This window comes from Panicum virgatum, chromosome 1K (assembly GCF_016808335.1).
Source record: "Panicum virgatum strain AP13 chromosome 1K, P.virgatum_v5, whole genome shotgun sequence".
NCBI lineage: Eukaryota > Viridiplantae > Streptophyta > Magnoliopsida > Poales > Poaceae > Panicum > Panicum virgatum.
Genome location: NC_053136.1, coordinates 23,025,981 through 23,050,152, shown reverse-complemented (window position 1 = coordinate 23,050,152; position 24,172 = coordinate 23,025,981). Strand labels below are relative to the sequence as shown.

Genomic DNA, 24,172 nt, shown 5'->3' with positions numbered 1-24,172 from the left:
TTCTCTCTTCTGTCTTTTCCACACCAGCGTGTGTGTCCTTGGATGAACCTAAACTTGTAGATAGCGTACTCACGTTCCTCAGTGGATACGATACCCTGGAATACTCTTGGGTGAAAACTACAGCGGTATCCTTGCGCTTACGGATTTTATTCGTGACATTACAAAATACCAACATCGCCATCGACAAGTTCATCAAGTGGATTGAGGTGAAGCCGGTCTCTGCCATGATAGCAGCCAAGGCAACCGAGTTCATCCAGGAGATAACGCACAGGTTTGGAGTGCCTAACCGGATCATCACAGACCTGGGCACCTCCTTCACCGAATCCGAATTCTGGGACTTCTGCCAGGAAACCTGCATCGATGTGTACTACACCTCCGTAGCTCACCCTAGGTGTAACAGCCAGGTGGAACGCACTAATGGCTTGATCCTTCAGGGGCTCAAAGCCAGGATTTTCGACCAGATCGAAAAGTATAGCTCCAAGTGGATCCTGGAAATACCTAGAGTAGTATGGGGGCTGCGCACGCAGAGAAGCCGGTCCACCGGCTACTCTCCCTTCTTCATGGTTTATGGTTCTGAGGCTATCCTCTCGACGGATATTGCCTTTTGTGCTCCACACACCCAGAACTATGACGAAGGCGAGGCCGAAACAACTCAGCGAATAGACCTCGACTCGGCCGAGGATCACCGTCTGATGGCAGCCCTCCAGCACGCCCGGTACGAGCAGTAGTTACGCCGTTATCATGACAAAAACGTCCAGCAGCGCGACTTCAATGTTGGTGTCCTGGTACTCCGACGGGTCCAAACCCCCGGACGCAAGCTAACTCCCCCATGGGAAGGACCCTTCATCGTGAGCAGCATAGTCGTCCCAGGAACCTACAGACTGCAGCGCGAGGACGGAACGGACTTGGGCAATCCATGGAATAACAAACACCTTCGTCGCTTCTATCCATAGAAAAAAAAAGATATGTACCCTACTCATTAGTTATTAATAAAGTTCAAAGTCTTCAATTATTCGTATTTGTTGCCCCCCGTCCCGTCCAGTACGCTCGGGGGATGTGTGTCGGTCAGCCCGACTCGTCTCTTACACTCAGGGGTTGGGTTCGGCCAGTCCGACTCGTCCAAGTCTGCCCAGCACAGGCACCCCCAATGTAACTAGTCGTTGCGAGCACAACCCTGTTAGTCCTGCAACCACCCTGCGTCACCTTCTACCGCCCGCGCGCTTGATGATCAGCTCTCAACCCGGCAAGTAAAGGCACTTCGCAGGGTCGTCAGTTCCTAACTACTCGGCCAACTCAGCAGCAACTCGGATTACGGAATCCAACACAAAAACATACAAATTTATTTACATACAAAATAAATATTGTTTCTTTTGACCACCTGCTGACCATTTTTCTTCAGATCCTACGATTACAGGTTCAGGTCGGCCGCCACGCGCTCCGCGATTGGCCAGGCATCAGCGATGTAGTCGGCCCAGGTGAGGTCCGAGGTCTCCGGCGCCATCCCATCACCAACCGGCTCCAAGTGGGCCTCTGGGAAGTGGGACTTCACGAGTCCCAGGGTGTACTGGGCCGCGTCCTCGGCGACCCCCCTGGCGAAGACGCCGATCCGCCCGCGCGCCACCTCTAGCCGTGCGTCCAGCTCTTCTTCCGTAGCCGTGCCCTCCAGCTCAAAGGCGGCAAGGATGGTGCTCACCTTGCTAGTAAGCTGCCCCAGGGCCGCGACCGCCGCCGCAAGCCGAGCCTCCGCACCTGTCAGCACGGTCTCATCTCAACTCCAAGCGAGTTCGTTCTGAAAAGAAATAGAGTGGTTCCAGAACCATACCTTCGTGTGCCTGGCATTCCAGGCGGAGCTTGCCCTCCATGGCATCCTGCCTGGCCTCCGCGGCCTCCCGATCCATTTGCAGCTCGGTGTTGGCCTTCTCACAGGCCGTCAGGTTGCGCTTCAGGGTGCGGACCTCCTTCTCCAACCCTTAAAGGGTATCGATCAGCTTGAACACAAATGAGTCAGCACAAAGCGTGGTACGCCTCTTACTCCGTTTCTCGCCCGCGAGGGCCTTCTCTGTCTCCGCCTGCTGCTTCTCCAGCAGGCGGTTTTGCACCTCCAACTCGGCCAGTCGGGATTCGAGCTGCTCGAGTCGGCCGTCCGCGGCTGGTGCCCCCCGCATCCTCTCGCCGGCCCGTTGGCTCAGGCCGGCCAGTGCCTAACAAGAACAGGGCAATCATCTCAAAATTCAGTACGACACGAACAACTACACAGGCAAGGGATGTCAGCCTACCTCGGCCGATTCCGCCGAATGGCGCGCAGCGGCCTGGAGCTCCTCCGCCAACCTGGCCGACTCATCACCCTCGGCCTCCTGCTCCTCTGCCACCAGGACCCCGGGCAGAACAGGGCCCTAATGAGCGGGGAACAATTCCCGGCTCGGGGTCTCCTGCGGCAGAGACGACGGCGCTGTAGATGGCACCGCCACTACCTCCACCGGGGCGGCCTTCCGGGCCATGGATCACCCGGTGTCCTCCGCCTCCGCCTCGCCCGGCGTCGCCTCCTGGCGAGCACGGGACTGTGGCGGGCTCTCCACCGATGGATAGGAGCTAGCCGCCTTGGCCCGGCGGGTCTCATCAGCGGACTCATCCGCCTTCCTCTTCCTGCGAAGCCAACAATTGTGCATCATCAAGACACAAATCGTGATCCAAAATGACAAGGGATTGTTCATGAAAACTTCACTTACCTTGCGCTCCGGTGAGCGGTGAAAGACAGTCTCAGCGGCGCAGCAGGTGGCTGCGGTCGGGGCACGAGCGGAGGAGATCCAATCCCTCCAAGGTGCACCAGCCCGGCTGCTGCTTCCCCTTCACCGCGCCCGGCGTCAGCGCCGGCGCCTTCACCTGACAATTCGGGGGTGTCCTCCGCCCCCAGCTCTTCACTCCCCGACCTAGAGGCGGCGGCGGAGCCCCCCTTGGGTAGGGCACTCCTCAAGCTAGCCTTGGAGGCCGAGATCTTCTTGATGCCACATCTCCTCCGCCTCGGCGCAGCCGAAGGGGCACTGGCACCTACAACTTCAACATCCGACCCGTCCCCAATGGACGAGTCAGATGACACCTCCAAATCCACCGCCTCCGGCTTCTTCAGATCAGCCGGGGCGGCGGCGTCCTTCCCCACATCCCCATCTGGCAGGGGAGCGGGAGACCAGAACTCCAGACCTTTCTCTTGCATTCACAAAGGTATTCCGAGTTGGTTACAACCCAACGGGTGCCCTGCATACGAAGAAGCAGGGTAGAAACGACTCTAAGGCTAAAACAGAACAACTCGGAACAAAAAAACATCTAGTAGTGTCCCCCGGAGGTATGCAAGGTTCCAAACTCATTCAATTGGTATCATTGTCAAGTTCTTGTTATTTTAGAGCTACCTCCGAGCTTGATATGATCTAAGCTTTCTTGCTAAAACATCTAGTTGTGCACTTGATTTTCACATTATCACTTTTGTGCACACACTTATGGAAAGTTTAGCTCATGTCATTCTAGTTTTGTGATTTTGTGATCCACCTTAGTAATTTTTCAAATTGGTATCTTTATTGATATCATACAATTGGATCATGAGTCATGGAACTAACTCCTTAGGCTAACAACCTTCCTTTGAGCTATCTTGTTTTGCAAGACCTTTTAGGTGATTTGATTCCAAAGTGGGAGAGATGTGGATCAAAGCAAGGCATGTTCCCAAGGAGGAGAAGTATATTCTAAAGGGGGAGAAATGCCAAGTGAATCAAGTCAACTCATAAGGGAGAATTAGCAAGATAGGTGGAGGAACAAATGGGGAGATCATGGGTTTAGGGGGAGGCCCAAGCCGACATTGGATGGTGGTAAGCATCCAAGCAAGTGTAAGTGGTTAAATTTGTTAATTTTTGCAAATTTATGCTTGCTTTGATTGTGTTGTCATCAATCACCAAAAATGGGGAGATTGTAAGGAACATGGCCCCATTTAGGTCATTGTTTGTGATTTTGGTGATTGAGTGATAACATAATTAATGGGACTAATGATTTTGTGAGACCACACTTCTAGGAGTTATTAGGTCCCATGCATATGAGTTAACACGTCATATTCATCATCGAGACGCAATATCCAATCTATCGTCGAGACGCCAAGTCCAATCCACCATCAAGATGACAAGTCCAATCAGTCGCAGAGGTGCCAAAGTATAGTGGAAATCCAGAGATTCAGCTGCGACGAATTGGACGAAAAGACACAGATTCAGCTGCACCGGTTGAACCGACGCCACACCATCGGTGTATCCGATGGTTGCCGGATACACCAACGCCCGTGCATCGGTGCATTTGGTCGTGCATACTAAGCCAAGTGAGGAAAACTCAGTAGCACCGGTTTAACCGACGGGTCAGGAGCAGGCATCGGTGCAATAGATGTACTATTGTACAGAGATGATGTCAAGTGCCCATATGCCAAGCCTTCAGCACCGGAAGAACCGATGCCCCATCGGAGCAAGCATCGGTGCAATGACGTCAGCAGAGCAGGATCAAGTGCAACAGCTACGAGAAGATCAAGTGTCACCGGTTTAACTGACGCCCTAGCATCGGTTTAACTGATGGTCCCAAAAGTTGCTGCAGCTGTGTCAGAGAAGCCAACGGCTACTTCAGAGCGCAGAGTGACCGGAAGAACCGATGCCCTCAGCACCGGAAGTTCCAATGCCTACGCAGAAAACTGGCCAACGGCTCTAAACGGCTAGTTCAAGTTGGAGGCCTATATATATATATATATATGTTCTCCCGACCATTTGAAGCTTGCTGGAGTCCCAAGACATCACACACACATCCAAGAACACCACCAAGCCATCCAAGAGCAAAGAAATCAAATCCTTAGTTCTTAGCACAAGCTTTGTAAGTGTTAGTGCTAGGTTAGCTCTTTAGTGAGTGGACAAGCAAGGTTGAGATCCTTGTGGCTGGTTCTAGAGTGAACCAAACTTGTGTTTCGGTGCGCCGGCCTCCTTGGAGCATTTGTGGCTCACCGGCACATCAACGACCCTCCGGCTTGGTGTGAAGCGATGTTAACAACATTGTGCGTGGGACGGAGACCCCTCTTTCGTGGGCAATCTCCCTTAGTGGAAATCGGGATCAAGGTGATCGTGATTGTGTTCACGGAAGAGACTTGATAGCCGGGAAGCGATACTCTTCGTGAGTGCTTCAACAACGTGGATGTTGGGGCGCCTTGGTGGCAATCTGAACCACGGGACAAATCCTCGCGTCTAGAGTTTGCTTCCTCTCATCCCTCCTTTAAGCTTTCGCATTTCATATTGCAATCTTTGTGCCTTTACTTTTATAGAGTAGTATCTTGATAGGATTGGCTATAGGTTGCTAAACTCATTTGGGATGAGGGTTTCACACTAAGATGAACCATAGTTGCACATCTAGATAGCTTGTTTTAGCTTAAGTTTTGTGCAAACTAGTTGGAGCCATAGGTTAAGGTTTTTATCTTGCCTAATTCACCCCCTCCCCCTCTTAGGCTAGAGCAGCCGATCACTTTCACTCGCAACTCCACGCAACCCTAATACAGAGAACACATGACGTAGGGTATTACGCCTCCGAGCGGCCCGAACCTGTCAAACCCTTGCATCTTCACGTAACCATCCGACTCTTGGCTCCGAAATTTCCCCTTCACCTACAAATCTACCGCCGGACGTACCCTGTAACACCCTAATTTAATTTTCAGCATTTCATAATAAATTTAATTGGCTTTATTCAAATTTCTAAGGATTCTTGTGCTAGTCTTGCATTTAATCCAATTTTTGTTCCTTAAATCATTAAAATTTTATCTTAGGTTAAATTTCGTTGTTGCATCATGCTGGAGCATTGCTTTAGTTGTTTGAGTGCTAGAGTGAATTCAAATTCAAATTTGAATTCATTTGGCTTGAGTTTGAGTTACAAATAGAAATAGGAAATAGAGGAAGAAAAAGAAGAAGTGAATCCAGCCCAACAGAGCCCAGTTTCCTTTTTCCTCTAGCGGCCCAACCCGGCCTCCTTCTCTTCTCTTCGGCTGGCCCAGAACCCAAACCCAGTTTGGCCCAACTCCTCCACACCAGGCCCGGTCCGACTTCCTCCTCTTTCCCTTCCCGCGGCCTACCTCCTCCCCCGCTCGGCCCAGAGCCGCAGCACAGCAGCCCTCCACTGCGCGGGCCCAGCACCAGAGCCGGCCCAGCAGGCGCCGCTCCTCTCCCTTCGGCCCACACTCTCGCCAGCGCTTCCAGCTTCCCGCGCACAGCCCGGCGCACCTCCCCGCTCCGCGTCGCTCGCCCCGCCACTGACCGTCCGGGCCCGCCTGTCGGCGCCATCTCCTTCCTCCTTCCCTTCTCCGGTGCGCCAACAGAACCCAAGCTTCTCGCCGGGGATCACGCCCGCACCCTCCACGGTACGGACGACCAGGATCAGCGGCCACCCCTTTAAACACCCCCCCTACGACCCCCTTTTCCCATATCTTCACCCCACATCGCAGGCCCAAACCCTAATACGCCGCGCCACATCTTGCTCCTCCACGCAGAGCCTCTGAGCCACCGGGTTCCCGCCGCCCCGCCGCACCTGAGCTCCGTCCAAGGAGCGCACTGGCTCTGCCTCGACCCCTGGAGCATCTTCGAGCTCCTTGGCCCCGGACCGAGTCACGCCTGCACCGGGAATTTTGCCAGGGACGCATAGCCGGTAAGCGGCTCCGCCGCCACGATTTCTTACCGCCGGCGACCCCCGAGCCTCCCTAATCCCCGTGGGACCTCCGCAGGACCGCCTTGGGTCGATCTGTGCCGTCCAGGAACCCGGAGACGCCCTGCATCGACTCCTACGCGAGCTCCGCATCGACCTCGCCGCCGGTCTTCGCCGCCGGACCCCCTGCACGACCCCCACGCTCGATTCGAGCCTCGGTGAGCCACATCCCCACCTCCCCTCTCTGTTGCGTTAGACGGTTTAGCCCGTAGGCCACCTTCGCGGCACAAACACGCTCCCGCCGGCGACGTGCCGCCATGCCGAGCCGCCTCCACGCTGTGCACTCTGCTCCAACCCCTAGCACCGCGCCATCCACTCCAATGGATTACGCAAGCCGCTTTCGTGCCCCACGGCCAAATCACAACGCAAACGGACCAATGGGGCGCCGATTTGGCCAACGCCGGTGCTGCTCCGCCGCGGAGCAGAGCTCCGGCGGCGTTCCGCTGCCGCCGCCGCCCGCAAAGCGCCCCAGCCACTCGATCTAGGGCCGACGGTCTAGATTAGATCTAGAACCAAGCCGCCTCGAGCCATTAGATCAAGATCTGACGATCCACATGCGAAGATACCGGTTCGCTGGCCTTTTTGTTAAAGAGCCCCTCGGTTTTCTTAGATTCAACCCGCGGTCCTATCATGTTCAAAAATAATTACAGTTTAGGCCTGTTTTTAACACTTAGCCCCCTGAGCTCTTTAGAAATAGAACCCACCATCCAGAACTGTCGTTTTTGCAGGTTAGCCCCTGAAACTAAGGTTTAATTATGTTTTAGTCCTCGGTTTTTGCAGAAAACCCCCTAGAACTTAGTTTTTCTCGCAGATAAGCCCCTAGAACTTGTTTTTAGCCTAGATTATGCGTTTTAGCTCCGTTTTAGGCGTTCTTTATATCCACGCGATCATTGTAACGCGTAGAATAGTTTTAGACTAGTTTAGTGTGTTGTTTTATTGTACTGTTGTACTGTTTCTAAGTGTTTTCTCTTGTTTGCATGTATGTATATGATTGTGGACTTGTTTTGGCATTGCGATCGGGAGTAGACGTTGAGCTACCGGAGAAGCATCAGTACCAGTGCCAAGAGCCATCTTCAGAGGAGTTTGAGCAGCAGGAGAACTTTTGAGGAAGGCAAGTATAACATGAACAACCTATCACTTTAAATACATTTTCATACTGCATTTTAATATTGTATGCCTATAAGGATTTCCTAGCCACTTTATTCCCTTTATATGTATCCCTCAAGTTGCATTTTGGTTAGTTGTGCTAGGTGCCGTGCTATAACACATAATGGTCCTTTTTAATTAATTTGATTAATGGTATATGCAACTTAATTCTGAGAGTGACCCTCTGTGTGGCTTGAGTGGTTCACGTCTCGTTAAAAATTGGTTTTGTTAGAAACATGGTTTAGGGGGCTAGCACGGTGCTTACTGCCTGGTTGGCCACTCTCCATAAGGACCGGTTCATAGAGCGACAACCTGGGACAACAGCGCTACCACAAGATTGGAATGGGACGGTCTTGGCGTAATAATTAGGTCTTTTTGGTTTGGAGTAACTTACCGACGGGGCAAGGGTGGTAAGCTTCTATGTCCCTCGTACTGAGTGGCCTCGTCGATGACGCCCACTAGACCTGCTCCATAGTCGCCGATCCAACCCTCGCGGTTACTCCTTACCAACGAGATTCTTTGTAAAGACCTCGTAGTGAGTCGCTAGTCATCTCAACTAAGGAAGTGTGATGAACAACTAGCGTAGCTCACGACTTGTGGGTAAAGATGTGCAACCTCTGCAGAGTGTAAAAATGGTATACTAGCCGTGCTCACGGTCATGAGCGGCCTAGATCCTCCTTTTGATTAGTGGGGTTATCTCCTTCCGACGAGGGGGGTGCCTCTCAGGGTTGCCTTGGTGGTTCGGTTTGGTTCTCAGTAGTATCATGATTAATTTTGATTAATTACTATGTAACTGGGTTTATGGTAATTCATCCACTTATAGTAAATAGCTTTAATAAAATTTTGCCAAGATTAAAAGCTAATGCAGTCAGTCAGCCAACCTTAGAGCCTCATAGTTTGTGTTATACTTGTTGAGTACAAGTTGTGTACTCACCCTTGCCTACTCTACTCTTTTTCCTCTTGGGGATACTCTACTGCTGCTCAGTTCCTGCCGACGCGAGGGAGTTCGCTCAGCGCTACCAGGACTACGAGGACTTCTAGGCGTTCGTCTCCCAGTCAACGTCCCTGTGGCGCCCAGCTTCCGAGAGACTTCGTATATGTACTTCGCTTCCGCTGTATCAGACATTTTTGTCATTAATGTAATAAATAACTTTCGTACTCGCTTTATTATAGCTTTTTACGTGATATGTGCTGTGATATACTGTCCATTCTGTTGTATATACGTGTGACTTGATCCTGGCACGTATATGATTGCTCGGTTTATGTCCTTTTATAAACCGGGTGTTACAGAGTGGTATCAGAGCCGTATCGACTGTAGGACGAAAGCCTAGATAGGACTGGTCGAGTTTTAGGACTTCTTCTCTCCAATCCTTGTCTGCTGAAACTATTTTACTATTATACCCCTTGAATTCTATGACTTTTACCCGTCTTGCCTTGATTTCTCTCTCTAAAGAATAGTTTACGTAGATTTTGGCCTGAATCAGTCAATTGACCCCCATGAGTATAAGCTAGGTGACCCTTTTATAAGAATACGATAGTACGTTCTGCGACGCATTGTGTTAGTCGAGTCGTGTGTTAAACTCGGCTAAGTTGTGAAATTTGTATGCTTGTTATTATGCTACATGTTTGATTTGGATTTTTTTTTGGTTGATTGCATAGTTTAGTGGTTAAATTTTGTTTAATGAAAATCAGTTTTAACTTAAAGTTAATTAATTAATAAAATGAGTTAGATCGTTGGGGGTAAAGCCATCCACTCTATCCTCTCTACTTTATCCTGCCTTGGGTTTCTGTCATGTTGAGAAGAAGGATAGCGCGAAGAGAAGGTGATATCCAGAGATTCACCGACGAGAACGTCGGTTTCTGTAAGGGGGTAGGGATGTGACACCCCAGCCTACAAATAGTACAAGAGAAGTTGAGAATCTCTCAGACGAAACAGAAGAGTTATGCTCCAGTTCCTTTTTCCCGGATTTATGTAACACCTATCTAGAGTTATCAGCAGTAATGCCTGTGCAGTGTTGCCTAAATAGGATAGAACCTTAAATAATGGAGTTTTTCTCTCTTCCTTGACCTTACCAATCTTTATTTCCTTTTATCCCAGCTCAGATGTCGGCAGAACAAAAAGACCTTGGAGACAGTGCAATGGGTGATGGTGAGAAAACTTGCTCGTGTTGCCAATTCTGTGGCGTTCCTTGTCGTCAAGCTCGTGTGACTGAAGATGAAGCCACAACTAGAAGGAATCAGAGGTTGTTCTCCAGTATAAAGAGAAAGAGGTCTTATCAAGAGCAGCTAGCAGATGATTCCCTTTTCCTTGACTCCCCATCGGTCGATGAGCTACAGACCATCTAGAAGAGAAAGGATCCTAAGTGCTCTAGAGATACACATGTCGAGAATCAAGCTCTCCATGATTATGTTGATGGGTTGACTATCACTATGAAGGTGATTCAGCCACGCAGTCACAAGGAGTCCAAAGGGCAGGCAGTAGAAATAATGCAAGATGCGATGTTAAGTTCACAGGGAAGTCAACCAAGTAGCGCCATTCACCACCACCGCAAGTGCTACAAGTGCGGACAAAAAGGTCATTATGCCAAAGGTTGTCCACAAAAGCGCCTTTCACCGGCTCCACGGCAGGCGGGACAGCAGGGGCGCCCAGCTCAGCCCAGGGCGCCGCTTCAGGGCAGAGTGAACCACGTGACGGCCGAGTCAGCGGTCGAGGCTCCTAACGTGGTTATTGGTACGTTCCTAGTCAACTCCCATCCAGCTACAGTGCTTTTCGATACTGGTGCTACTCACTCATTCATCACCAAGTCATATGTTGAGCAGCATAGTTTCTTTACCACCCCATTAAAGAAGTATCTGCTAGTCTCTTCACCGGGAGGGGAGTTGAGATCCCATATTGTTAGCCCTCGAGTCAGTATAGCCATAAAGGGGGGCAACGTTCAGTACTGCTCTGAGGGTGCTAGACACCAAGGGTATCGATGTGATTCTGGGAATGGATACTCTTGCCAAGTGGGGAGTCAAAATTGATTGTGCTCATCGGGTAGTTCACTTGACAGCATCTGATGGCCAAGAGGTGACAGTCAGTGCTACAGAGCCTTCTGGTTTTCCTCATCAGATGGAAGCTAGACCCACGGATGGTATTCGCGTGGTGTCTGAATTCCCGGATGTCTTTCCGGAAGACTTGCTAGAAGAAGGAAGAGGAGTTGATGAAGACATATCCTAATCTCTTTGCTAGCCAGCCCAGAATCTCGGGACGAGATTCCTGTAAGGGGGTAGGATTTGTAACACCCTAATTTAATTTTCAGCATTTTATAATAAATTTAATTGGCTTTATTCAAATTTCTAAGGATTTTTGTGCTAGTCTTGCATTTAATCCAATTTTTGTTCCTTAAATCATTAAAATTTTATCTTAGGTTAAATTTCGTTGTTGCATCATGCTGGAGCATTGCTTTAGTTGTTTGAGTGCTAGAGTGAATTCAAATTCAAATTTGAATTCATTTGGCTTGAGTTTGAGTTAGAAATAGAAATAGGAAATAGAGGAAGAAAAAGAAGAAGTGAATCCAACCCAGCAGCCCAGCAGAGCCCAGTTTCCTTTTTCCTCTAGCGGCCCAACCCGGCCTCCTTCTCTTCTCTTCGGCCGGCCCAGAACCCAAACCCAGTTTGGCCCAACTCCTCCACACCAGGCCCGGTCCGACTTCCTCCTATTTCCCTTCCCGCTGCCTACCTCCTCACCTGCTGGGCCCAAAGCCGCAGCACAACAGCCTCCACTGCGCGGGCCCAGCACCAGAGCCGGCCCAGTAGGCGCCGCTCCTCTCCCTTCGGCCCACACTCTCGCCAGCGCTTCCAGCTCCCCGCGCACAGCCCGGCGCACCTCCCCGCTCCGCGTCGCTCGCCCCGCCACTGACCGTCCGGGCCCGCCTGTCGGCGCCATCTCCTTCCTCCTTCCCTTCTCCGGTGTGCCAACAGAACCCGAGCTTCTCGCCGGGGATCACGCCCGCACCCTCCACGGCACGGACGCCCAGGATCAGTGGCCACCCCTTTAAACACCCCTCCTACGACCCCCTTTTCCCCTATCTTCACCCCACATCGCCGCCCCAAACCCTAATACGCCGCGCCACATCTTGCTCCTCCATGCAGAGCCTCTGAGCCGCCGGGTTCCCGCCGCCCCGCCGCACCTGAGCTCCGTCCAAGGAGCGCACCGGCTCCGCCTCGACCCCTTGAGCATCTTCGAGCTCCTTGGCCCCGGACCGAGTCACGCCTGCACCGGGAATTTCGCCAGGGACGCATCGCTGGTAAATGGCTCCACTGCCGCGATTTCTTACCGCCGGCGACCCCCGAGCCTCCCTAATCCCCGTGGGACCTCCGCAGGACCGCCTTGGGTCGATCTGTGCCGTCAAGGAACCCGGAGACGCCCTGCATCGACTCCTCCGCGAGCTCCGCATCGACCTCGCCGCCGGTCTTCGCCGCCGGACCCCCTGCACGACCCCCATGCTCGATTCGAGCCTCGGTGAGCCACATCCCCACCTCCCCTCTCTGTTGCGTTAGACGGTTTAACCCGTAGGCCACCTTCGCGGCACGAACACGCTCCTGTTGGCGACGTGCCGCCATGCCAAGCCGCCTCCACGATGTGCACTCTGCTCCACCCCCTAGCACCACGCCATCCACTCCAGTGGATTACGCATGCCGCTCTCGTGCCTCACGGCCAAATCGCAGCGCAAACGGGCCACTGGGGCGCCGATTTGGCCAACGCCGGCGCTGCACCGCCGCGGAGCAGAGCTCCGGCGGCATTCCGCCGCCGCCGCCGCCCGCAAAGCGCCCCAGCCACTCGATCTAGGACCGACGGTCTAGATTAGATCTAGAACCAAGCCACCTCGAGCCATTAGATCAAGATCTGACGATCCACATGTGAAGATAACGGTTCACTGGCCTTTTTGTTAAAGAGCCCCTCGGTTTTCTTAGATTCAACCCGCGGTCCTATCATGTTCAAAAATAATTACAGTTTAGGCCTGTTTTTAACACTTAGCCCCCTGAGCTCTTTAGAAATAGAACCCGCCGTCCAGAGCCGTCGTTTTTGCAGGTTAGCCCCTGAAACTAAGGTTTAATTATGTTTTAGTCCTCAGTTTTTGCAGAAAACCCCCTGGAACTTAGTTTTTCTCGCAGATAAGCCCCTAGAACTTGTTTTTAGCCTAGATTATGCGTTTTAGCTCCGTTTTAGGCGTTCTTTATATCCACGCAATCATTGTAACGCGTAGAATAGTTTTAGACTAGTTTAGTGTGCTGTTTTATTGTACTGTTGTACTGTTTCTTAGTGTTTTCTCTTGTTTGCATGTATGTATATGATTGTGGACTTGTTTTGGCGTTGCGATCGTGAGTAGACGTTGAGCTACCGGAGAAGCATCAGTACCAGTGCCAAGAGCCATCTTCAGAGCAGTTTGAGCAGCAGGAGAACTTTTGAGGAAGGCAAGTATAACATGAACAACCTATCACTTTAAATACATTTTCATACTGCATTTTAATACTGTATGCCTATAATGATTTCCTAGCCACTTTATTCCCTTTTTATATATCCCCTGGGTTGCATTTTGGTTAGTTGTGCTAGGTGCCGCGCTATAACACATAATGGTCTTTTTTAATTAATTTGATTAATGGTATATGCAACTTAATTCTGAGAGTGACCCTCTGTGTGGCTTGAGTGGTTCACGTCTCGTTAAAAATTGGTTTTGTTAGAAACATGGTTTAGGGGGCCAGCACGGTGCTTACTGCCTGGTTGGCCACTCTCCATAAGGACCGGTTCATAGAGCGACAACCTGGGACAACAGCGCTACCACAAGACTGGAATGAGACGGTCTTGGCGTAATAATTAGGTCTATTTGGTTTGGAGTAACTTACCGACGGGGCAAGGGTGGTAAGCTTCTATGTCCCTCGTAGTGAGTTGCCTCGTCGATGACGCCCACTAGACCTGCTCCATAGTCGCTGATCCAACCCTCGCGGTTACTCCTTACCAACGAGATTCTTTGTAAAGGCCTCGTAGTGAGTCGCTAGTCATCTCAACTAAGGAAGTGTGATGAACAACTAGCGTAGCTCACGACTTGTGGGTAAAGATGTGCAACCTCTGCAGAGTGTAAAACTGGTATACTAGCCGTGCTCACGGTCATGAACGGCCCAGATCCTCCTTTTGATTAGTGGGGTTATCTCCTTCCGACGAGGGGGGTGCCTCTCGGGGTTGCCTTGGTGGTTCGGTTTGGTTCTCAGTAGTATCATGATTAATTTTGATTAATTACTATGTAACTGGGTTTATGGTAATTCATCCACTTGTAGTTAGCTTTAATAAAATTTTGCCAAGATTAAAAGCTAATGCAGTCAGTCAGCCAACCTTAGAGCCTTATAGTTTGTGTTATACTTGTTGAGTACAAGTTGTGTACTCACCCTTGCCTACTCTACTCTTTTTCCTCTTGGGGATACTCTACTGCTGCTCAGTTCCTGCCGACGCGAGGGAGTTCGCTCAGCGCTACCAGGACTACGAGGACTTCTAGGCGTTCGTCTCCCAGTCGACGTCACTGTGGCGCCCAGCTTCCGAGAGACTTCGTATATGTACTTCGCTTCCGCTGTATCAGACATTTTTGTCATTAATGTAATAAATAACTTTTGTACTCGCTTTATTATATCTTTTTACGTGATATGTGCTGTGATATACTATTCATTCTGTTGTATATACGTGTGACTTGATCCTGGCACGTATATGATTGCTCGGTTTATGTCCTTTTATAAACCGGGTGTTACATACTCCTGGTGGATTTGCCGGATAAACAATCCAACAGCAATGGGGAGAGAGAGGGGGAGAGAGATGGCATGTGGATAAGGCTCCAAGCCAGGGGCAAAATGGGAAACAAAATATAGTCTGGTCGAAAAACAATAAAATTTGAGTTCAAATTTTCTCAAATGTCATTCTAGCGTGTTGGCACCATTTAATAATGACTGTCCAGCAAATCCCATTTACGAGATGGCAAACAGGCGAAGCCCACTTTTGATAATGGCAAAATTCCAATTTTCTCATCAAGCTGAGGCATCGAGCTTACCACGAACGCAAGCCCAAGGCTCCGCTAGTTCTCTTTTGTTTAATTGCTGCGGCCAACAAGAGCACGACACAAACACGCTGTGAAATACCAGGGCGCAAGGCTGGATTACTACGCATGGCGGTGGCGTAAGCAGTCATTTGGTCGAGGCCGCCCGATTGGTCGACGGGGCGAGGCTAATCCGAGCCCGTGCGACGATAGAATCATGGGCGGAGCACCGGAGGCGCTGATGGTGTCGCCGTGCAGGGGCGCGGCCAGGCGCCGGGGGCATCATGGCAGCTGGGCCTTGGCAGCGGCGCGCGCCCTCCCCGTGGCCGTGGCCCGCGGCCAGGGCGCACACTCCACCACGTCGGCGTGCCCTGTCGGCCCGCCGTGGAAGCCATGGCATCATCGCCGTCAAGTGCCATCATGCGAGCGGGGGGAGCCTAGGCCGGCAGCGCCCTGCTCCGTGTTCCGGGTGCAACGGCGATTGGTGCGATGGTGAGCACGCCGCATGGAGAGAGGCGCACCAGGAGGAGCGCGGGGCCCGCGCCATGATCCGAGCTTGAGGTGACCATCGAATGCCCCAGTAAATCTGACCTGTCGTGTCCCCAGATAAGCCACATCCGGGCTTATCGAGAAAGTTGAATTGGAAATCAGCTTGAGATGGTTTCGGAGGTCGTGACAGACTTTCCGAGATCTTCTCCTCCCCCCCCCACCCCCTCTCCCCAAGAGACAGACGCTCGTTAGAATGGGGAGCGATCTTGGATTCTTCTCGCGCTTTTTCCCCCTGCGTTTTTGACGCAATCATGCGGCAGCTGCCCGCGTGTCGGCCTCCTGTCCTGGCATGCGACGTCTGCTCTGGGTCTGGGGTGGGTATATATATAGATAGTCCCATTCTCCCAACCCAAGCCCGGCACTCCGGCAGGCAGCTCAGCTCTCGAGCCTCCCCTCTCGCTCTTCCGGCACTGCTGCTACGTACTCCTGTCATCCATTGCGTGCGAGTGCGATTGGGTTGGGGCCTTTAAGCATTGCAGCATCAGCAGCTGCGGGCAGTTGCAGTTACTTTCGGCCTCTCGTCCTTGCTTGTGCCCTCCGATCCCCTGTTTGCACTTGCACCCTCGCAAAAACCGTTAGGCGCTGGCTATTGCAGGTTAGTTCTGTTGCACATTGTCTCGCCTCTGTTTCCAATGACTTGTACTCTTTATTCTCTGTACTTCCTTCTGATGCGATCCTTTTTCGTTTGGTGGTGATGTGCAGGGCAGATTGGCCACCCATTACAAAAGCCTCTCTCCTTCAGACGGCTTCTAAGCTCTCACAAGAGAAAACAGAGGGGGCGCTTCCAATACAGTTGTTAACAGGCACCAAGGCGTGAGCGTGAATGCAGGGAGCCCACGGCTATGGTGGCTACGGGTACGGCGGGTATGGCTACGACGCCGGCGCGTACAGCTCCGCGGGCGGCGGCTACGGCTACGGTGCCGGAGCGTACGGCTCTGCGGCCGGCGGGTACGGCTACGACGCCGGCGGGTACGGCTACGACACCAGTGGGTACGGCCCCGCGGCCGGCGGGTCCTACTACTCCAACGGCTACCCGCCGGCGCCGGCCTACGAGGACCCGCTCGCGGCCGGGCGGCGGGCGCACGACGTCCCGGCGCCGCTCAACGGGCTCGAGCTGCAGCCATCGGAGGCGTGCCCCAGGAACTACGTCATCTTCGACCAGACGTGCACCAAGAGCCGGGTCATGTTCCACCCCTCCCTGGCGCACAAGCTCGGGGGTCCGTCGTCGGCCCACAGCGGCAGCTGCTACGGCGCGGGCGACGGCGCCGGGAAGAAGGGCGCGTGCAGGGACGACGGCGGCGGCGGCGGCTGCTCGTTGCGGCAGAAGGAGGACACGGAGGAGATCGACGCGCTACTGAGCTCGGAGGACGACGACGACGTGGTGAGCACGGGGCGCACCCCGGGCGCCTCCCGGGACGACGGGAGCTCCCCGGACTCCACGTGCTCGTCCAGCCGCCGCGGCGAGCCGCGCAAGAAGGAGCGGATGAGCAAGATGATGCGGACGCTCAGGGGGATGGTCCCCGGCGGCAGCCAGATGGACACGCCGGCCGTGTTGGACGGGGCCGTCCGGTACCTCAAGTCGCTCAAGGTGGAGGCCAAAAAGCTCGGCGTGCGCGGCTCGGGCAGCTAGCTAGCTCATCGCCAACAGCTCCAACCGATGGCGCCGGCGGCATGCAGATGCAGCAGCCATGATCTGGCCGAACTCCTTTCTTGCGCTCTGCTTTTGGCCACGGGCTCCGTCCATGATGACAGCATGGGGCAACTGGGCAGGGACACGAGGCTGTACTGGTAGCGTGTCAATTTTTTATATGCCATTAGAAAATACAGCTCGTCCCTTATTTGTCATTAAAAATTACTACATTTCTTCTATGTCATTATTTATAATTTCTCATCCCTTACATGCTATGGCTGTCAAAATGAGCTAACGGAGTTGTTAAAAAAAAGGGCATGATGAAAAGACAAAAATACCCCTAGCATCTTGGCGTACTGTCGCATGCCGGCCTCGATCCGCTCCCTCTTGGCGCTACCACCCTTGGCGTCCTTGACTGCACGGGCCTCGCCGAGGCATCTGGCCAGGACGACGCCGTCCTCCAGCGCCGAGCAGCCGCCCTGGCCAAGGTCCGGCGTCATCGGGTGCAGCGCGTCTCCGGCCACGCACACGTTGCCCTTGCTGATGCTCGCGGTGACCAGCGCCTCTTGTGGCACCTTCGAGCCTCGGAGCTTGTCCAGCACAAACTGCTTCATCTTGGCCGCGCTCTCGTCGACGCCCTTTATCTGAACGAACAAGACGCATCAATTTAGTTCTGCAATTTTGGTCGTCGTGGACTCGAAGTCGTGGCCGTCCGGCTAATGCGCAAGGCCGCTCGCCGCAGAGCGCCCACGCCCAGCCCCCGCGAGGCACGCGGCCCGGCGGCCGGCGCCCGCGTGCAGCGCCCACAAGGGGCACGCAGCGCCCAGGGCCCGCACCGCCGCGCGAGGCAGGCGGCGTCCGCCGCCCCAGCGAGGCAGCGAGCGCACGCAGCTCCCGCTAGGGGCATGCGGCGCCAGCGCTCGCGCCCAGCACCCGCGTGAGGCACGCGCGGCCCGCTGCCCAGCGCTCGCGCCCAGCGCCCAGCGTGAGTGAGGCGCGCGGCTGCTTCCTCTCCGGCGAGATTCGCCCAGCTAGATCTAGAGTTCGGCGGTTGGGGGCTCCTTCACGACATTGGCGTCGGGATGGGAGTGAGAGAGTACTCGGGAAAAAAAAACTGGTGACAGTACATCTATTTTGGAGGAGAGGTATTTTTGTTTTTTCATCATGCTCTTTAACAGTTCTGTTAGCTCATTTTGACGGCAATGACATGTATGTAGCTCATTTTGACGGCAATGACATGTATGAGATAAAAAATTATAAACGATGGTATAGAAAGGATGTGATAATTTTTAATGGCACATCCTTATATTTTCTAATAACATATAGGGAATTGATTCACTGCTAGCTAGTGGGGGGAGAGAGATGATGATGATGATGAAGTGGTGGCCGGAATCAAATCAAGTGGGCAACCGAGCATGGCATGGCATGGCAGGAGAGGGATCGAATCGAAGGCACGCTTGGGCGCTTGCTTGCCGGCTGGTCTTCGCTGCCATGCTTCCATTCCTCTGCTACAAGCCTGCAACAAGACAAGCCCCTGCCTGGACGTTGGGTTTACTGGTGGCTGGGCCCCACTCCCCTTGTCAGGTTTCGTTGCTTTGCTTTTTCAGTTAGTTGCTGCTGCTTTTGTCTCGTTTCGCTTCATCTGTCTCGACATATCATCATCCATGGACCATTGGTCATTGGTGCGTGCGTGCATGCATGGTGAGCTTCCATGATTGCGATCTGTGCTGCTCATGATGGTGGCAGTGGCACACTCCCTCCCGTGCTTGCAATTCGACTTGTCTATCCATTATCGCTGCGACCACCGTGTTCGAGCCCGGTGCTGGGCACGGCACTTACCTAGCTAGCTCCTAAGCCCCATGCTTGCTTCCTTTAGCAATGTCAACTTGCTTGATGATGCATGGTTAATTAAACTAATTAAAGTTGTCTCTAGTGATACTTCAAAACTTAGACTATACATACTGCACGGCTCCCTTCTTAATAAACCTTGACTGGCTGCAAATTAAACTTAATTAGGTAGCTGCATCTATCGACGGTTTAGGGGCCGGGTTAGCCGACGACCTTTCAACGAAGTCACTGGCCAATGATTAGCTGCTTCATCTTTTGCATAGCTACCTAGCCTTTCTACATGCTCTGAGTACTGTCGCATACAATCTTTGACCCCCCCCCCCCCCCCCCCCCCCGGCGGCCCAAAGGCTTTTCACTTGCACTGGACAGTTGACTACTTCAGTGTCGCCATCGCCATCAGGCCATGTATTGGACCGGACCAACCGGATATCGTGGCTAGTTCAGGATGGATCGGGCGAGTCAGGGCGCTCGCCAGATGTGATGTGCCCCTCCATCATCGAGTGAACTCCGGCACGCAGCACTCGATCGATCGGCTGCCACGCACTGCCCTCATCTTCACACACTTGGTTGCATTGGGCTCCGGACGAATGGACTCTACTCTTTTGGTGTTAATTCGTCTGCAGAGAGCATGCGTGGCGCTGACGGCTAGAGGAAGACTGCAAGTGGCCACACAGAAAGCTTCTGAGAGTTCCGTCCACCCTTTTTGCCAGCTTTTTGGTCTTCTCACACTAGGGGAAAATGATGCATCGGTGACAAATGACATTCGTCATTGAAGGACCAAAATTCGTCGTAAAGAAAGTTTGGTGACAAATTAATGACGAAATTCGAAACGTCGTGAAAGCCGCGTCAAGTTTGTTCCACAATGACGGACCGCGAAAAACGTCATGAAACTGATTTTTTTTGTGACGAAGGAACTTACATCACCTAACCGTTTTTGCTTTGGCGATGCGCCCCAAAAATGTCACCGGACATCCGGATCCACGTGTCCCGTCAACGCTGTTAGGTGCCGTGCCGGCAGCCCATTTCGGCAACAGACAGACACGAGGCGGGCTAGCAGAACGACACGTGTCCACCTGTCAGGAGCCTCCTGGTTCGGCCATGTGTCGCTTTCCTGCTTGTCCACTTTTCACTTGAGGGTTCGGCCACCTCTCCCGTCTAGATTTGTGACACGTGTCCTCTGGTTAATTGCCCACGTGGCACAAAACAGTGTAGCCACGTGTCGCCGCCCCGTTCTGACACATGGCATCGCCACACATGTCCACGTGTCCCCACTATGTTTCACTACGTGTCGCCACCAAGCTTGTGACACATGCCGCTTCCGTAATTTTCCACGTGTCGCCATCTTGTTGTGACATGTGTCGGTGGCGAGTTTGGACGCGTGGTGTCTCCGTATGCTTCCACGTGCCGCTTTGTTATTGTGCCACGTGTTGTCTTCCTATTTGTCAACGTGTCATTTTTTCACACTGCCACGTGCGCCTTTCTGGTAGGGACACGTGGCGTCGACGTGGCAAATTTCTGTTCGGCCTCGTGTCGCCTCGAGGTTCCAACAGCAGCCATATTCCTATTGGACCACGTGTCCTCTCTACGTGTCGTGTCCGGTTTATACGTGTCCGTTCCCTCTTGGACCACCTGTCAGTTTCTTATTGGATCACGTATCCGTTTCCCGTTCTCGAGAATGCCCGTTTCGGACCGCCACGTGTCCGAAACTATTACATGTCGACGTTCATACAGATCCATTTCATCACAGAACTAATGAAACGTCATTATTATTCCGAGAAAATAGCGTTATTATTCTAACAAAGCAAACCACAATCAATAAATTTACAACCAAATAAGTTCATGATACAACCAAACGAGCTAGAGGCAGCCAAATCAGCTTGACACAACCAAATAAGCTCATCAGATCAAGACACACAGGATCAGGGCTGACAAGCTATACCAGAGGTGATGACGTTCCCGAATTTCTTAAGGATGAGACGGCTCTCCTATTCTTGCTTCTGGAGCTCATCAAACATGCTTGAAGTTCTTTCGAACACTTCCTCTGCTGCTATAGTCTTCTTATTTAGTTCTTCTTGGTGATCATGGAGAACAGCTGAACTTTGTATTTGAGCATTAAGTTCTCGACATAGCGCCACTTCACGAGCTGGAGAAGATTTCGGGGAAGGAGCGGATAGACCTGCATTTTTCAAGAATGTGTTATTGGAGCTGCATTGCGACAAGACCTTGGAAACTAACCTCAGGTGCCTGCCCATCAGTAACAGCTTGTGCCCGCATAGTTTCCATTGACAACTACAAAATGGAAAAAATAAACTATTTAAGAGACTCGGAACAAAAATATATTGGATAACTGCTAGTAAATAGTGGTAATGTAAAGATAGTGTAAAATATACGATTACAATGCAGCATGTAAAGAGAGTGTTGGACAAAGTAAAAAAGAATTGATGAACAGTTTAAGAATCATGTAAGACTTGCTTGTACTAACTTGTTGAGCATGGCAACAAATAGAAATTACATGTACGAATGTCAATCAAGTTAGATAAATCATGTAAGAGAAAATAAGCATGTGCTGGGACTTACAACTGCTTCCCTAGCCGCGTCGCTCATACCCTTCTTGCGGCTGGTATGGTAGACCTTGAAGGCTTCCACGACATCGATTTCTTCATCAACTTCACCAACTTACTCCTGGGGTTCCTCCTCGTTGAATTCAGTGGCATTTAAAGAGTTCTCCTTGTTCTTGTTCTGATGGATGCACCAAAATTGTGGTCAGACAAACATTAAAACCAAGAATAGCTGATAATGAGACTTGCTTCGGGAGACATCTAAGGTGCATGTGTGTACTCATTTAAGGAAGCAGAAGAGTGGAGAGATTACATCACAAGAGTGCTGACACTTACATATGAATGCAACTGAGCAAGGTAGCAGCGAGATCCTGTTGCTGCAGGCCACTTGACTCTAGCACGGTTTCGCTTGTTCTGGTCTAAAACTCCCTGCAAGAGATGCAAGTGTTGGTATACGTCCTAAGTACATATTTGAAAGCACACTAAGAGAAAATACCTTGTTCTCTGGATATGACCACATGTGAACAAGTTGAAACCACTGTCCATCATTCATGGTGGGGGAGGAGAGGTTGCAGGGATCTCATTAGCAGGGACACCAACAAAGTAATCTTGCTTCAACCTATACCGGTTCTGCCGTATGGCTGCCTTGAATACGCTAGCATAAGCATCTGCCATTGCCTTGTCACTTGTGTTCATTGCTAACCTCCCTTGGTGACCAGAAATAAAATCTGAGTTGCACAACTGCCATAGGAAAAAGAGTTGAATGTAAAACAACTAGTACGTAGGCACTCACAGATAGCCTTCCCTTGAAGCCATCAAAATGTGCAGTCTGTTCCATGTATTGATTCCAATGGGTCGAGGTAGGAACTTGAGACCTAACGATAACACCAGCCTCTGATGCAAACTTGGCAGCTTGCACCGGTTCATGCGGCCTTAGGTTCCCCTCAGCAATAGAGATGGGCATCCTTCTCCCCATAGCTTTGGTCATCTTGTCAAGCAAAACTCCCCTGGTTGCCTTCCTCCGGCCACCTCTTTGCAGAGGTACTGCAGTGATTTCATTCAAATTCCCATTATTCATCAAATTAAAGACCAACAGCTCTAAAACACTTGATTGAAACACAACATCAAACCTTTAGAGCGGGAACCAGTCTGCCCAGAGTCGGTATTCCGTCCAGTCTCTGTTTCGTTGACGCCATTAGCACCATCTGGATTGTTCAAGTTCTCATGACAGCTAGTGTTGTCCGCAGCTGTTGCCAATTCTTCCTACACAATATTTTCACCTCCACTTCTATTTTCTGCACTGGGTGAAAACTGTTCAGGCAAAGGGTGTTGACGTGTTGATGATGACCATAGTACTCGTGTTGAAGCTGCAGGAACGATTGACCTCTTCCTCTTCGATTGCCTACCTCCTGGCGCCATGGAAGCACCTCTTGCACTACCGGAATCTGGGCATTTACCGAGTGCTAGGTGCACTCGGCGAAGCTCATAAAACACTCGGCAAAAGAGTTGCCGAGTGTAACACTCGGCAACGTAAACTCGGCACATCTGGACTCGGTAAAGCTATCTTTGCCGATTGTTTTATATCGCACACTCGGCGAACCTTTACCGAGTGCTAAATCTAACAATTGGCAATGTTTTTTTGAAAAAAAAACACCAATGACGGTTGGCCGCGGCTCCTCGGCGCCGCCGCCACCAGCCGCCAACCCTGCGGCTCCCCCGGCGCCGCCGCCCCCAGCCACCGGCCCCCTCACCTGCCCTGGTGCTGCCACCACCAGCCACCGGCCCCCGCCCCTCGACCGCCGCCGCCACCACACTGTCGTAAGGAGGAAGGAGATCGCGCCGGCCATGGATCCGCTCGTGAGCACCTGGGCCTCTCGGATCCGCGATGTCGAGGCTCATGGCGAGCTCGAGCTCAGAGCCCTCCTCGTTGCGCTCGAGCTTGAGCACACGTGCGTGGCAGCGCCGCCCTCCCTAAAGAGCCGTATCGGAGCTCGAGCAGGGGTGGGGAGGCCCCGTCTACCGGTCCGGGCATGACCTCCAGCCGGATCTAGCCGCCGGCGGCGCTCGAGGAGGCGGAGGAGCTCGAGGTGGCAGAGCTCGAGGAGGTGAGGAGTTGAAGGCGTGCCGGCGAGGAGGGGCCCGGGGACGGGACCGGCGGTGGCGAGCGAGGGATGGGAGGGGGCGGAACGGGACATGCGGCAGTGGCGGGAGAGGGAGGGACGGGGCAGCACGGGCCCCTTCGACCTCCCGCCGGATCTGGCTGCCGGCGGCGCTCGAGGAGGCGAGGAGGCGGAGGAGGATCTGGCCGCTGGAGAGGGGTGCTCTGGCCGGTGGAGGAGGATCTGGCCGCTGCGACCACTAGAGGAAGGGGGTCAGGCCCCGCGTGCCGCGCACCGCCGGGATGCAAACGCCGGCCACGCCTCCTCTGCTGGGTGTGTGCGTGTGTGTTGTGTATGTTGTGTGCATGGGTGCGTGTGTATGTTGAGTTTAAGTGTGGGGGTGGGGGAGGACGACGGTTTGCCGAGTGCCCCAGATCGGGCACTCGGCGTAGTCACAGTTTGCTGAGTGTCCCAGATCTGGCACTCGACAAACTTTTTTTTTCCTTCTTTCAGTTTATATGAACTAATCTTATATAA

General features: G+C 52.5%; 3 protein-coding genes across 3 annotated transcripts; 2 read left to right on the top strand and 1 right to left on the bottom strand.

Moving 5' to 3' along the window:
- The first annotated feature begins 224 nt into the window (after positions 1–224).
- Positions 225–728, top strand: LOC120653921. The gene has a single exon (XM_039931590.1). It carries the CDS (start codon positions 225–227, stop codon positions 726–728), a length of 504 nt encoding a protein of 167 aa, XP_039787524.1.
- A 15,114-nt stretch (positions 729–15,842) lies between these two features.
- LOC120699937 (transcription factor bHLH144-like) lies at positions 15,843–17,391 on the top strand. The gene is made up of 2 exons (XM_039984053.1): positions 15,843–16,095; positions 16,203–17,391. Exon 2 carries the CDS (start codon positions 16,324–16,326, stop codon positions 17,128–17,130), a length of 807 nt encoding a protein of 268 aa, XP_039839987.1. The 5' UTR covers positions 15,843–16,095; positions 16,203–16,323; the 3' UTR covers positions 17,131–17,391.
- On the bottom strand, positions 17,300–18,262 carry LOC120699946 (monooxygenase 2-like). The gene has a single exon (XM_039984062.1). The coding sequence runs from the start codon at positions 17,742–17,744 to the stop codon at positions 17,412–17,414; it is 333 nt and encodes a 110-aa protein (XP_039839996.1). The 5' UTR covers positions 17,745–18,262; the 3' UTR covers positions 17,300–17,411.
- Positions 18,263–24,172: the final 5,910 nt, after the last annotated feature.